The 13,720-nt window shown below is 35.4% G+C and overlaps 2 protein-coding genes across 2 annotated transcripts in view; both read left to right on the plus strand.

Moving 5' to 3' along the window:
* Nucleotides 1–10,237, plus strand: part of TSBP1 (testis expressed basic protein 1) — a 194,843-nt gene extending 184,606 nt beyond the window's left edge. Inside the window, exons 37-38 of the mRNA XM_077902617.1 lie at nucleotides 5,569–5,610; nucleotides 8,523–10,237. Coding sequence (XP_077758743.1) covers nucleotides 5,569–5,610; nucleotides 8,523–9,937 — 1,457 coding nt within the window. The 3' untranslated portion in view covers nucleotides 9,938–10,237. The remainder of the gene's footprint in view (nucleotides 1–5,568; nucleotides 5,611–8,522) is intronic.
* On the plus strand, nucleotides 1,261–1,722 carry LOC144316909 (thymosin beta-4-like). The gene has a single exon (XM_077902660.1). It carries the CDS (start codon nucleotides 1,350–1,352, stop codon nucleotides 1,482–1,484), a length of 135 nt encoding a protein of 44 aa, XP_077758786.1. The 5' UTR covers nucleotides 1,261–1,349; the 3' UTR covers nucleotides 1,485–1,722.
* Nucleotides 10,238–13,720: the final 3,483 nt, after the last annotated feature.

Raw genomic sequence — 13,720 nt, forward strand, 5'->3', positions numbered from 1 at the left:
GGGGATTCTAAAGAGGCCTATGCTCTACACAAGACCATTGGAAGTATTTTCCAGCATTTTATTTTATATAGAATTTTACCTTCAAATTTAGGATTTTAATATACTTGTTAATGCTCTTCTGCACAGTACTGGTCACTAAAGACAAATTTCCCAGCACACCAAAATATCTTCCATTAAAGAAGATCTTAATAGTTTCTAAAGAGTTTTGATACCTTATAGACTGAATGTTCCTTTATTCTGAATGTCCACCACATTGATGAAACTATTTATTAATGTGCCTGAATCCTTTCTATACTCAACTGTTAAGTCTGCAAGTACAGGCACAGTATTCCTCTGTTCATTTCTCCACTCCCAGTATATATTATAATACCACATAAAACATAGTAGACTCTTAAGCATTTGTTTTATTAAAGGAAGAAAATTATGTTCTTTTCCTTTGTTTATAAATCTCAGAAAGAGGTAGAATGATGTGGTCAAACCTGGATTCCCAGGTCAGATCTTCTACCTTCTTGGTCTGTGACTAAAGATAGGTTAACAACCCTCTCTAGGGCAGCCCAGGTGGCTCGGAGGTTTAACGCGGCCTTCGGCCCAGGGTATGATCCTGGAGACCCGGGTTCGAGTCCCATGTCGGGCTCCCTGCATGAAGCCTGCTTCTCCCTCCGCCTGTGTGTGTCTCTCTCTCTTTCTCATGAATAAATAAAATCTTTAATTTAAAAAAAAAAAAAAAAAACCCTCTCTAGTTTGAAACAATACCAGACAGCGGAAAATAACAGGAAGAAGGAGAGAGAAATTGAAAAGCATGTACATGACTTCAGGGTCATGAAATTGAGCCCCACATTGTGTTCTGTCCTGGGCATGGAGCCTGCTTCAGATTCTCGCTCTCCCTCTGCCCCTCTCCCACACTCACTAGCTTTCTCTCTCTCTCTAAAAAAAAAGAGAAAAGAAATCATGTACAGAAAAAGTGTCAAAGAAGTAAAACTTAAAAGATTTAGGATTAAAGTGTCAAAAAAAATCAACACAGAGCTGGGGAGAAGGGTGAGGATAAAACAATGTTAGAGGCATGGGTTGCTAGAGTTCAAATCCAATTAGAGTTGGAGGACTTTAGGCAATTTATCAGTGAAATGCACATAATATTGATTGCCATATAAGCTTACTTTGAAAGCAGAAATCAAAATATCAGATCTTAAGTATAGAGAACTTTGCTATGACAATGAGAAGCCCTGTGTCCTGGGGGTAATAAAGTAACCTAGAATGATACAGGAGGGCATTCGGCAGCGACCGCAGCACAGACCGGATCCCTCTCCTCTCACCAGCTCGCTAGTGCGCCTCGCTCCGCTTCCTCTGCAACCATGTCTGACAAACCCGATATGGCTGAGATTGAGAAATTCGGTAAATTGAAATTGAAGAAGACAGAAACGCAAGAGAAAAATCCACTGCCTTCGAAAGAAACGATTGAACAGGAGAAGCAAGCAGGCAAATCATAAAGAGGCGTGCGCCGCCAATATGCACTGTACATTCCACAAGCATTGCCTTCTTATTTTACTTCTTTTAGCTGTTTAACTTTGTAAGATGCAAAGCGGTTGGATCAAGTTTAAATGACTGTGCCGCCCCTTTTCACATCAAAGAATGGAGAACTACTGACAACGAAGGCACCTGCCTTTCCCATCTGCCTGTGTCTTTGCCTCTCTCTCTCTCTCTCTCTCTCTCGAATAAATAAATAAATAAAATCTTTAAAAAAGAAAAAAAAAGAAAAACATTAAGGAAAAAAAGGCTGACAATAAACAACCTCACTTTACACTTCAAGATGCTAGGGGGTAAAAAAAAAACTAAGCCAAAGCTGGCAGAAGGAAGGAAATAACAAAGATCAGAGGATAAATAAATGAAATAGAAACCAGAAAAAAAAAATAGAAAAATCAACAAAGCTAAAGGTGGTTTTTCAAAAAGATATACAAAATTAACCAATCTGCAGCTCAATTAAAAACAAAAGAAGATGCAAAATCAGAAATGACAGAAGGGACATTACAAGTGATCCTGCAGAAATACAAAAGATTCTAAGAGACTTTTATGAACAATTATATGCAACAGTTTGGATAACCTACAATAAATAAATACATTCTTATAGACATACAACTGACTAGCTGAAGCAGTAAAGGGGAAAAAACTCTTAATAGAGAAAATCCCGGCACTAGATGATTTCAATGGTGAATTCTATGAAATATTTAAAGAATAATTAATGTCAACACTTCTCAAACTCCTCCTAAAAATTGAATAGAGGAAAACACTTCCAAACTCATTTTACAAGGCTGACATTACTCTGATACCAAAGCCAGCTAAGGGCACTAGAAGAAAACTATAGACCAATATTCCTAATGAGTATAGATATAAACATTATAAACAAAATATTGGCAAATCCAGTTCAACAGTACATTTTTTAATAAAATAATTTTTATTGGTGTTCAATTTACCAACATACAGAATAACACCCAGTGCTCATCCCGTCAAGTGTCCCCCTCAGTGCCTGTCACCCACTCACCCCCACCCCCGCCCTCCTCCCCTTCCACCACCCCCAGTTCGTTTCCCAGAGTTAGGAGTCTTTATGTTCTGTCTCCCTTTCTGATATTTCCCACACATTTCTTCTCCCTTCCCCTATATTCCCTTCTCAACAGTACATTTAAAATGAACTCCAGTGAGCTGCAGGATTAGTATATGCCAAATGTTTTTGAAAATAAGTTTTCAACTAGGGCAGTCATTTCTTTATGAAGTTATTGAAAATATCATAGAAGGACAATCATATTATGGTCTCATTCATTTGGGGAATATAAAAAATAGTGAAAGGGAATAAAGGGGAAAGGAGAGAAAACGAGTGAGAAATATCAGTGAGGGTGAGAGAACATGAGAGACACCTAACTCTGGGAAATGAACAAGGGGTAGTGGAAGGGGAGGTGAGCGGGGCGATGCGGTGACTGGGTGATGGGCATTGAGGGGGGCACTTGACGGGATGAGCACTGGGTGTTCTACTATATGTTGGCAAATCGAACTCCAATAAAAAAAATACCGAAAAAATGAAGTTATTGAAAATAATTCATAATTATAATGAAATTTGCTATCATTAAGATTTGCCGTTATAGCCCTAAATAAATAAAAGCTACCAAATGCCTCTAAATCAGGGCAGATGCCTGGGACAGGGATTGCCTCACTTAAATGCCTTCTTCAGATAACTCCGTTTAATACCAATTTAATACCAAATACTCAATTTAATACCAATATCAGTTTTATATTTTTCCTTAGATTATATATATAACTTGACCTTGCAAAGACACTGCAAATATTTCTAGATAAATAACAGTTACTAAATCTTCCACATTCATTACAATGTGCTGTTCCATGCAAGTATGTACTCTTTCCCTCTCACAAATAATATAAATCTGAAATACTATGGTGTATTTACAATGTAAAAAAAATCATAGCACATTTAAAACTGTTTACATACAATTTGCAATAATATGGAAAAAGGCTTTTAATAGAATGAAACGTAGCATTAAATTGTTTAGAATGCAATTATACTTAGGCCACAACTATGGAAAGAAGAAAGAAAAGAAAAGAAAGAAAGAAAGAGAGAGAGAGAGAGAGAGAGAGAAAGAAAGAAAGAAAGAAAGAAAGAAAGAAAGAAAGAAAGAAAGAAAGAAAGAGAAAGAAAGACTGTTTGAGGAATCTCCACACAGTTTTCCAGAGTGGCTGCACCAGTTCACATTCCCACCAACAGTGTAAGAGGGTTCCCTTTTCTCCGCATCCTCTCAAACATTTGTGGTTTCCTGCCTTGTTAATTTTCCCCATTCTCACTGGTGTGAGGTGGTATCTCATTGTGGTTTTGATTTGTATTTCCCTGATGGCAAGTGATGCAGAGCATTTTCTCATATGCATGTTGGCCATGTCTATGTCTTCCTCTGTGAGATTTCTGTTCATGTCTTTTGCCCATTTCATGATTGGATTGTTTGTTTCTTTGGTGTTGAGTTTAATAAGTTCTTTATAGATCTTGGAAACTAGCCCTTTATCTGATATGTCATTTGCAAATATCTTCTCCCATTCTGTAGGTTGTCTTTGAGTTTTGTTGACTGTATCCTTTGCTGTGCAAAAGCTTCTTATCTTGATGAAGTCCCAATAGTTCATTTTTGCTTTTGTTTCTTTTGCCTTCGTGGATGTATCTTGCAAGAAGTTACTATGGCCGAGTTCAAAAAGGGTGTTGCCTGTGTTCTTCTCTAGGATTTTGATGGAATCTTGTCTCACATTTAGATCTTTCATCCATTTTGAGTTTATCTTTGTGTATGGTGAAAGAGAGTGGTCTAGTTTCATTCTTCTGCATATGGATGTCCAATTTTCCCAGCACCATTTATTGAAGAGACTGTCTTTCTTCCAATGGATAGTCTTTCCTCCTTTATCGAATATTAGTTGCCCATAGAGTTCAGGGTCCACTTCTGGATTCTCTATTCTGTTCCACTGATCTATGTGTCTGTTTTTGTGCCAGTACCACACTGTCTTGATGACCACAGCTTTGTAGTACAACCTGAAATCTGGCATTGTGATGCCCCCAGATATGGTTTTCTTTTTTAAAATTCCCCTGGCTATTCGGGGTCTTTTCTGATTCCACACAAATCTTAAAATAATTTGTTCTAACTCTCTGAAGAAAGTCCATGGTATTTTGATAGGGATGGCATTAAACGTGTATATTGCCCTGGGTAACATTGACATTTTCACAATATTGAAAGAAAGAAAGGAAAGAAAGAAAGAAGAAAGAAAGAAAGAAAGAAAGAAAGAAAGAAAGAAAGAAAGAAGAAAGAAAGAAAGAAAGAAAGAAAGAAAGAAAGAAAGAAAGAAAAAAAGATTGATTTTTTTAAAAGATTTTATTTATTTATTCATGAGAGACACAGAAGCAGAGACATAAGGAACAGAGAAGCAGGCTCCGTGCAGAGAGCCCCATGCGGGACTCAATCCCAGGACTCCCGGATCATGTCCTGAGGTGAAGGCAAACGCTCAGCTCAACCTCTGAGCCACCCAGGCCATCCCAATTGATTGATTTAAAATACAATCTAAGCATCTAGATCTAGAATAAAATGAATCAAGGGTGGTAATCCTTGAGTTGTGGGACTGTGAGTGATATTTTTTGTCCTTGAACCTCTTTGTTTTTCAAAACTTCTCATAATTAATATTTTTCAACCATGAAATATCCTTTTAAATTTTAAACAAATATTTACTGAAGATATATTATGTGCCAGAAAATAACAATTTATGGCTAGGTAGGTAATTTCTTTAATATATTTAATAGATCAGTGGCTCATTTCCTATGTTGCTTAACTGTTAAATGATAAACCAATTTATTTAAACCAGTTCTTTTGACTTCAGATTTTATTCTCTTTTTTTGACACTAGCCTGATTTCTATAAAAATGCACAAGTCTAAATTTGGAAGTTTGAAAAGTTTTCAATATTAATGTCTACATTATAAAGCTGTCTCATATCAAGACTTGACTTTTTTATTGAAGCATAACTGACATATAATGTGATATTATTTTCAGGTGTACAACATAGTGATTCTCAACAACTCAATGCTCACCGTGGTAAGTGTAGTCACCATATCTGTCACCAAACAACATTCTTACAATATTATTTATATTCCCTATGCTTTACTTTTCATCGCACTCACCCACTCCCTCATTCACCTCCCCTTTGACAAATCACCAGTTTGTTCTCTGTATTTAGAAGTGTGGGTTTTTATGTTTATTTGTTTTATTTTCTGGATTTCACATATAAATGAAACCATACGGTATTTGTCTCTCTCTGTCTGACTTATGTGACTGAGCATAATCCCCTCTGGATCCATCTGTGTTGCAAATGGCAAGATTTCATGGCGAGTAATATTTCATTGCATATATATGTATATACCATACCGTCTTTATCCATTCACCTATTGATTGCACTTGGGCTGCTTCCACATTTTGACTATTATAAATAATGTTTCAGTAAATATGGGGGGTGTATATCTTTTCAAATTAGTTTCTTCATTTTCTATGAGTAAATACCCAGTAGTAGAATTACTGGATCATATTATATTTCTATTTTTAATTAAAAAATGATTAGTAGGTAACTCGTGTGTTATGAAATATTTTTTACTTTGTAAACTAAAATCTTATAGTACTCTCAACAAACAAAATTATTTTCTAAAAAAAAATAAAAAAAAAAATTATTTTCTAAGAATGATGTAAAATACAGAAACTATAATTTAAGTCTGATTAATTAGACTACATTTTTTTAACTTCTATGTAAAAATGACCACTATGAACAAGTCTGAAAAGTAAATAGAAATTAAGAAAACAAAATTTATACAGCATAAAAACTTTATAGCCTCAATATACAATGATCTCTGGGGGAAAAAATAAAGCAAAAGATACAGGTAATATTATCAATAAATGCTAAAAATCCAAAAATACTAGTTAATCAAAGGAAAATGAAGAAGAGCTTTTTTTAAAGCTATATGTTTATGAAAAATTGTAAAAATATGCAGAGTATGTTTTTTGGGTGTTGGCCATATTTCTATTTCTATGCCCTATTAGTACTAAGGCAACTTGGTTTAACTTTTCAAGAGTGCATTTGACAATATGTTTCAGAATACAAGATGTGCACATCCTTTACTAAGAAATTATACTTTTAGAAATGTTTCCTAAGGAAAAAAAGGGAACTTTTTAAGGCATATGTATTAAGTGGTTTATCACATCATTATTCACAATAATTAAAATTTGCACCAATAGGAGATTGGCTTAAAAATTACAAGATTAAAAAATAATAATAATAATATTTTTTTAATTACAAGATTACATAAATAGAATATTTTGCAAACTTTTTATTCCAATCAATCGTATGTGCACAGAACCATGAATTGCTTTTAAATTAAAAGACCACTGTACTAATTATGTTTGATATTAAAATTTCCTCTTGTGTTGTAAGTTGTTAACCTCAAATGTATTTGTGTCTATTATTTCAGCAATTTTTAAAGTGTCTGATATACTTTTTCTCATTTTGTCCCCACATAACTCTATGAGGTAAACAAGGCCACTATTATTAACTTCATTATACATATGAAAAAGTTAAGATACAAAAAGATTAAGAGTCTTTGGCAAAGGCCACATAGTGACAGAACTCAAATATTTTTAAATTCCTCATCCAATGATCTCTTCACTATCCTGAATTCAGTCTAACAAGCTTTCTCAAAATAAGAACAGACCTATTCCACAATGCCTACATTCCAGGTTGGAAGCTCTATTGAAAATGGTCTTTATGATATCCTCCCCCATCTCTCTACCCTCAACATCATCTGTCCAGTTTCATAATTATGAATTACTTCATGCTTGCTCTCATAACTTTCAAGTTGCTGTATGTTCCAGCATTAATTTTCCTTCACTAATAAAACACAGAGAAGAAGAAATGTGGATGGGGGTTGTTGTCCAATACAGCTCATGCCACATTCACCTTGACTCCAGCCAAAGAGAAGAGCCAATTAGAGAGCACGTGTACTGGTATACGTACCAACTGAATAAATCTGAGTGTCCAGTGCCAAATATCTGGGAGTCTTATAAAGGGAGGCCACTATGATGCACAACTATGAGCTCTCATAAACTTTTGACCCACTCCCAATTTGGGGAGACTCCTAACTCATTACTTGCTTAAAATGTTTCCTCTCATATTTTGGTAACTACTTGTTTTATTGGCGCTAGATTAAGTAAGGAAAGGGTTATTGACACTTAGCAAGCACTCAAGATCAATTAAAAGAGAAATTAATCATGAAAAGATTAACTAAAGGAAACTGAATTTCAATAAAACAAATAATCATGCTCTATTTTTCCTATTTATGAAAACATTAATTTTAGTTTTCCATGTATCACACAATAAATATTCCTATTATTAGCAAAGTTACTAAAAAAAAAAAGCTATTTTACTACCTTAAGTATTGCTACCATCTCCAAATCACTTTTAAAACACACTTCTTGAAAACCTATAAGATAGTTAAGGAAAAAAAAAAAAAAAAAAGATAGTTAAGGAAAATTCCAGCCTCATTGTCTCTCAAGCTGCTGGCTTAGCAATTCTCTTTATTACTCAAAAGGAGATGAAATTTCCTTAAGGAATCATAAATATCATATAATAATGTAATTTTCTCAGAGAAGGTTATCCTTTTCATACTACATCTTTATTTTAATCATACACTCTAGCCATATTCTACTGAGGAATTACTAATTCCTTTGTGTTGTATTTTTCCCTTTTCTTAGTTCAATTCCTGGAGAGTCTGTATTTCAAGAACTTCTTATCTAATCCTTCATATGTGTACAGTTTCACAAATTTTGTATTATTGAGAAAACAAATCGATTGTTTCAAATTTAGAGCAAAGTATAAGTGTTATATAACAAAACTTGACAATAAAAAAAGCCCTAAGATATGAATTATGTATGCACTTTTATTATATCATCTGTTATATTTTCAGGTAATTTGAAAGAAAATGCAAAAACAGAAGTAAAAAGAAACACTAAAGAAGCAAGGAAAACCCCAAAACATGATATTCGTTTGAGAATTCAGATAGTTCCATCCCAAACTATCCAAAGTGGTCCTAAATACCAGCATAAGGGAGAAATAAGTGGCCCTGAGACCTATGAAAAGAGACAAAAACAGAAAACTGGAGTGAAAATTGAAAAGCTTCCTGAGAAAACTCAGAGTAAAGAAGAGAGAAGAGAAATAGAAGACAAAAGAAAAGATACCGAGGACATGGATAAAGGAAAGGAAATAGATAAGGGCCAATCAAAGAAAGGAAGTGACGTAAAAGATAAAGGTGAAGAAGAAGAAAAGGTGAACATGAAAAAGAAGGGAGATGAGGACATGGAGGACAAAGACACAAAAGCAGATAAAGACAAGAAGGAAGGCAAAGGCTTAAAGAAGAATAAATACAAGGGGGAGGAAATGAACAAAAAGAAGGATAAGGTCAAGAAAGGACATGAGGATAAGATAGAAGGCATGGACACAAAGGGAGATAAGGACAGGACAGAGGACATGGACAAGAAGAGAGATAAATATATAAAAGAGGATGAAAACCAGGACATAAAGGGATATGAGGACAGGACAGAGGACATGGACAAGAAGGGAGATGAGTATATAAAAGAGGAGGAGGACAAGGACTATAAGAGAGATGCGGACAGGACAGAGGACATGGACAAGGAGGGAGATGAGTATATAAAGGAGGAGGAGGACAAGGACTATAAGGGAGATGAGGACAGGACAGAGGACATGGACAAGGAAGGAGATGAGTATATAAAGGAGGAGGAGGACAAGAACTATATGGGATATGAGGACAGAACAGAAGACATAGACACAAAGGGAGATAAGTATATAAAGGAGGATGAAGACAAGGACAATAAGGAAGATGAGGACAGGACAGAGGACATGGACAAGGAAGGAGATGAGTATATAAAGGAGGAGGAGGACAAGAACTATACGGGATATGAGGACAGAACAGAAGACATAGATACAAAGGGAGATGAGTATATAAAGAAGGAGGAGGACAAGGACTATAAGGGATATGAGGATGGGACAGAGGACATGGACAAGAAGGGACATGAGTATATAAAGGAGGAGGAGGAGGAGGACAGGACAGAGGACATGGACAAGAATGGAGAGGACTATATAAAGAAGGATGAGGACAAGGACTATAAGGGAGAGGAGAACGGGACAAAGGACATGGGCAAGAATGAAGGTGAAGGCAAGAGAAAGGACAAGAATATGAAAGGAAATTCTATGAAAAAAAAGTATAAAAACAAGGTGGCTAAAGAGAACAAGAATATAGACCCAAAAGTAGGCGAAGGAAAGAAAATGAGCAGTAAAAGAAAGATCTCATGGAAGAAAAAATAACACTAGATTTCATAAACTAACAAAACAGAATTGAATAATTTTGCTCTAGCACATAGACTTCAAAACTAGCTCTCCATCTTCTGTGATTGAGATTAAGATAATATACTCCATTCTTTTTAGTCACAAATTTTCTGCTTCTTTGTTTATAATCTGGCAAAAGCTTCATAAAATGCTTCTTTGTAGATCCCTCAGTCTCAAACTTCAGCTTCTAAATATGAGTTTTTCAGAATACACACTCACGAGGTATCAGTCAGGAAAACACAAATAAAAATTAAACTCTGATTAAAGAAATGTAGAACTGTATTTTCTCAAAAAATGTGGTGTTTTCCTATCTAACCAAATAGCTATATACTTAGTCTCTACTAGGTGCAACATCTGTAAAGGTATGCAAAATATCTTTATCAATAATATAAACAGAAATGAAAACAGTAAAACCATGTTAAAAATATAAATATCAAAAAATTCAGAGCAAAAATACAACAGGAAAAAATAAGAAAAGGAAAATCTCTTTGTTTAGGGATAATACATTAAAGACTTTCATAGGCAGTAGAACTTGAACTGGGCATCAAAAGACGATGGGAAGGATTTGTATATTGTTTGGGGCCCCTGGATTAGTAATCCCTCTATACCAGAGGATAAACCCCTTGAAGGAAGATCTGTGTCTTACCATGATCTCCATCCTCGGTGCCTACCACAAGGTTTATTAAATTTAATTGACTGGGAAAGGAAGTGAGAAGAAAAAAAGTTTAGAACATGGAAAGACTATTGTAAAGGCAGAGAGGAGAGCAGAGAATTTGAGTACAGCAAAGCTCCTCAAGGATAAGGACACAAAAGGGAATGAGGACCCCACTGATGTAGAAGATGATTTCAGGTGGTCCCCAAATAAACATTGTTATAGTAATATTTAATGTTTACTTTTATGTAAATTTTTTAAAGTATATCAAGCCCATGATTTTTGAAATTATAGAGTAAGATGAGATTAAGTATGGTGAGTCATTAAGTATGGTTTTACTTTTTAAAAAGTAAAAAATAGTGTAATTCTATTTAGATATACTAAAAATCATGACAAATGGTGAAACCTAAATGATTGAAATTGGCAAATGCTGAGGGTATTAGAAGAAAATAAGGTTGGAATAAGAAACCAGAGTTCTGAGGGACTTAAGCTTTTATTTTATTTATTAGCTTAAACTTTTAAGTGGATTTTTATTCCGCTTATTTCATAGGCAACAGATATAACCTGAGTTGTCTTTCAGAAAGTGTAAACTGGTGGGTTAGACAACAGAAAGAAGACTAAGAGATCAACTAGAAGATGACTGTAATGATACAGCCAGAAAATAAGGCAACAGCCTAACTAATTTGGAGGCAATGAGAATAAAATGAAAGAAACACATGTGAGAATCATTTCAAAAGAGAAATGAACTGACTTGAACAACAAACTGAATGTATGTGACATGGAGAAATTCAAGATGACTCCAATTTGATGCATGGTAACTGATAACATAAAAACATCAATCATAGAAGGGAAATCCACAAGGAGAAAAATAAAAAATTGTTTAGATTCAGGAGAGATGTAATTATGGATACGAACAGGGTACAGGTTAAAGGGTCATTTCTTGTAGGAGATATTCAAATAATGAGAATTAGATCAGATCTCCAAAAGACAGACTATAAGCCTACATAGTTGTGCCTTGTTGAAACTTAGTTTTAAAAAAAAAAGGAAGGAGAACAAGCAAAGAAACTGAGAAATAGCATGTAAGAAAAAAGAGAACAAAAACTTGACAGAGGAATAAAACAGTTGCAGTTAAGTCCATGGAGGAGACATTTTAGGAGCATGATGGATAGTGAATAGGAGCAAATTGACAGCAAAGGAGATGGCAGTGACTAAGAAATAGTTCGTTCTTAATACAGGCAAACCTTATATTATTGCACTTCACTTTATCACATTTTACAGATGCTGCCTTTTCCTTTTTCTTTTTCTTTCTCTTCCCTCCCCCTTTTTTTAACAAACTGATGGTTTGTGGAAACCATAAATCAAGCAAGTCTATTGGTGCCATTTTTCCAATATTTGCTCACTTCCTGTCTCCATGTCACATTTTGGTAATTTTCAAAAAACTTCATACTTTTCATTATTGTTATATTTGTTACGGTGGTCTGTGACCAGTGATCTTTGATGTTACTGTTGTAATTGTTTGGGGGCACCATGAACCCCAGCCATATAAGATGATGAACTTAACTGACAAGTGCTGTGCAGTGTTCTGATGTGCTCCACTGACTGTCTCCCTATTCTCTGAGACACAACAGTATTGAAATTAAGCCAGTAAATAACCCTGTGACAGTTCTCAGTGCTCAAGTGAAAGGAAGAGTCACTTGTCTCTCTTTAAATCAGAAGCTAGAAATGATTAAGCTTAGTGGGGAAGACATGTTGAAAGCTAAGAATGTGAACTGGTGCAGCCACTCTGGAAAACTGTGTGGAGGTTCCTCAAAGAGTTAAAAATAGACCTGCCCTACCACCCAGCAATTGCACTGCTGGGGATTTACCCCAAAGATACAGATGCAATGAAACGCCGGGACACCTGCACCCGAATGTTTATAGCAGCAATGTCCACAAAGCCAAACTGTGGAAGGAGCCCCGGTGTCCATCAAAAGATGAATGGATAAAGAAGATGTGGTCTATGTATACGATGGAATATTACTCAGCCATTAGAAATGACAAATACCCACCATTTGCTTCAACGTGGATGGAACTAGAGGGTATTATGCTGAGTGAAAGAAGTCCATCGGAGAAGGACAAACATTATATGGTCTCATTCATTTGGGGAATATAAAAAATAGTGAAAGGGAATAAAGGGGAAAGGAGAGAAAATGAGTGGGAAATATCATGGGGACAGAACATGAGAGACTCCTAACACTGGGAAACGAATAAAGGGTGGTAGAAAGGGAGGTGGGCAGGTGGGTGGGGGTGACTGGGTGACAAGCACTGAGGGGGGCACTTGATGAGATGAGCACTGGGTGTTATGCTATATATTGGCAAATTGAACTCCAATAAAAAAATAATAATAATAATATTAATAATATTAATAATAATAAAAGAAAGCTAAGTAAGGCTGAAAGCTAGTCCTCTGGCACCAAATATTTAGCCATGATGTGAATGCAAAGGAAAAGTTCTTGAAGGAAATTAAAAGTGCCTTTCCAGCAAACATATAAATAATAAGAAAGCAAAGCAGCCTTATTGCTGACATGGAGAAAGTTTTAGTAGTCTGGATAGAATATCAAACTAGCCACAGCCTTCCCTTAAGCCAGAGCCTAACCCAGAATTAGGCCCTAACTCTCTTCAGTTCTACTACAATGGATGAGAGAGGTAAAGAAACTACAGAAGAAATTTTGAAGCTGCCAGAGTTTGGTTCATGAGGTTTAAGCAAAGAAGCCATCTCTACAAACATAAAAGTGCAAGGTGAAGCAGCAAGTGTTGATGTAGAAGCTGTAGCAACTTATCCAGAAGATCTAGCTAAGTAATGAAAATGGCTACACTAAATAAGTTTTCATTGTAGACAAAAATGCCTTATATTGGGGAGAAAATGCCATCTACAACTTTCATAATAAGAAAGGAGAAGTCAGTGCCTGAATCCAAAGCTTCAAAAGACAAGCTGAGTCTTTTGTTAGGGGAGAAAGCAGCTAGACTAAGTCAAAGCTAATGTTCCTTTACCATTTCAAAAGCCATTTCAGAGCACCCTCCAGAATTACACTAAATCTATTTTTCCTGTTTTGTATAGATGGATCAGCAAA

This window comes from Canis aureus, chromosome 7 (assembly GCF_053574225.1).
Source record: "Canis aureus isolate CA01 chromosome 7, VMU_Caureus_v.1.0, whole genome shotgun sequence".
Classification (NCBI taxonomy): Eukaryota; Metazoa; Chordata; class Mammalia; order Carnivora; family Canidae; genus Canis; species Canis aureus.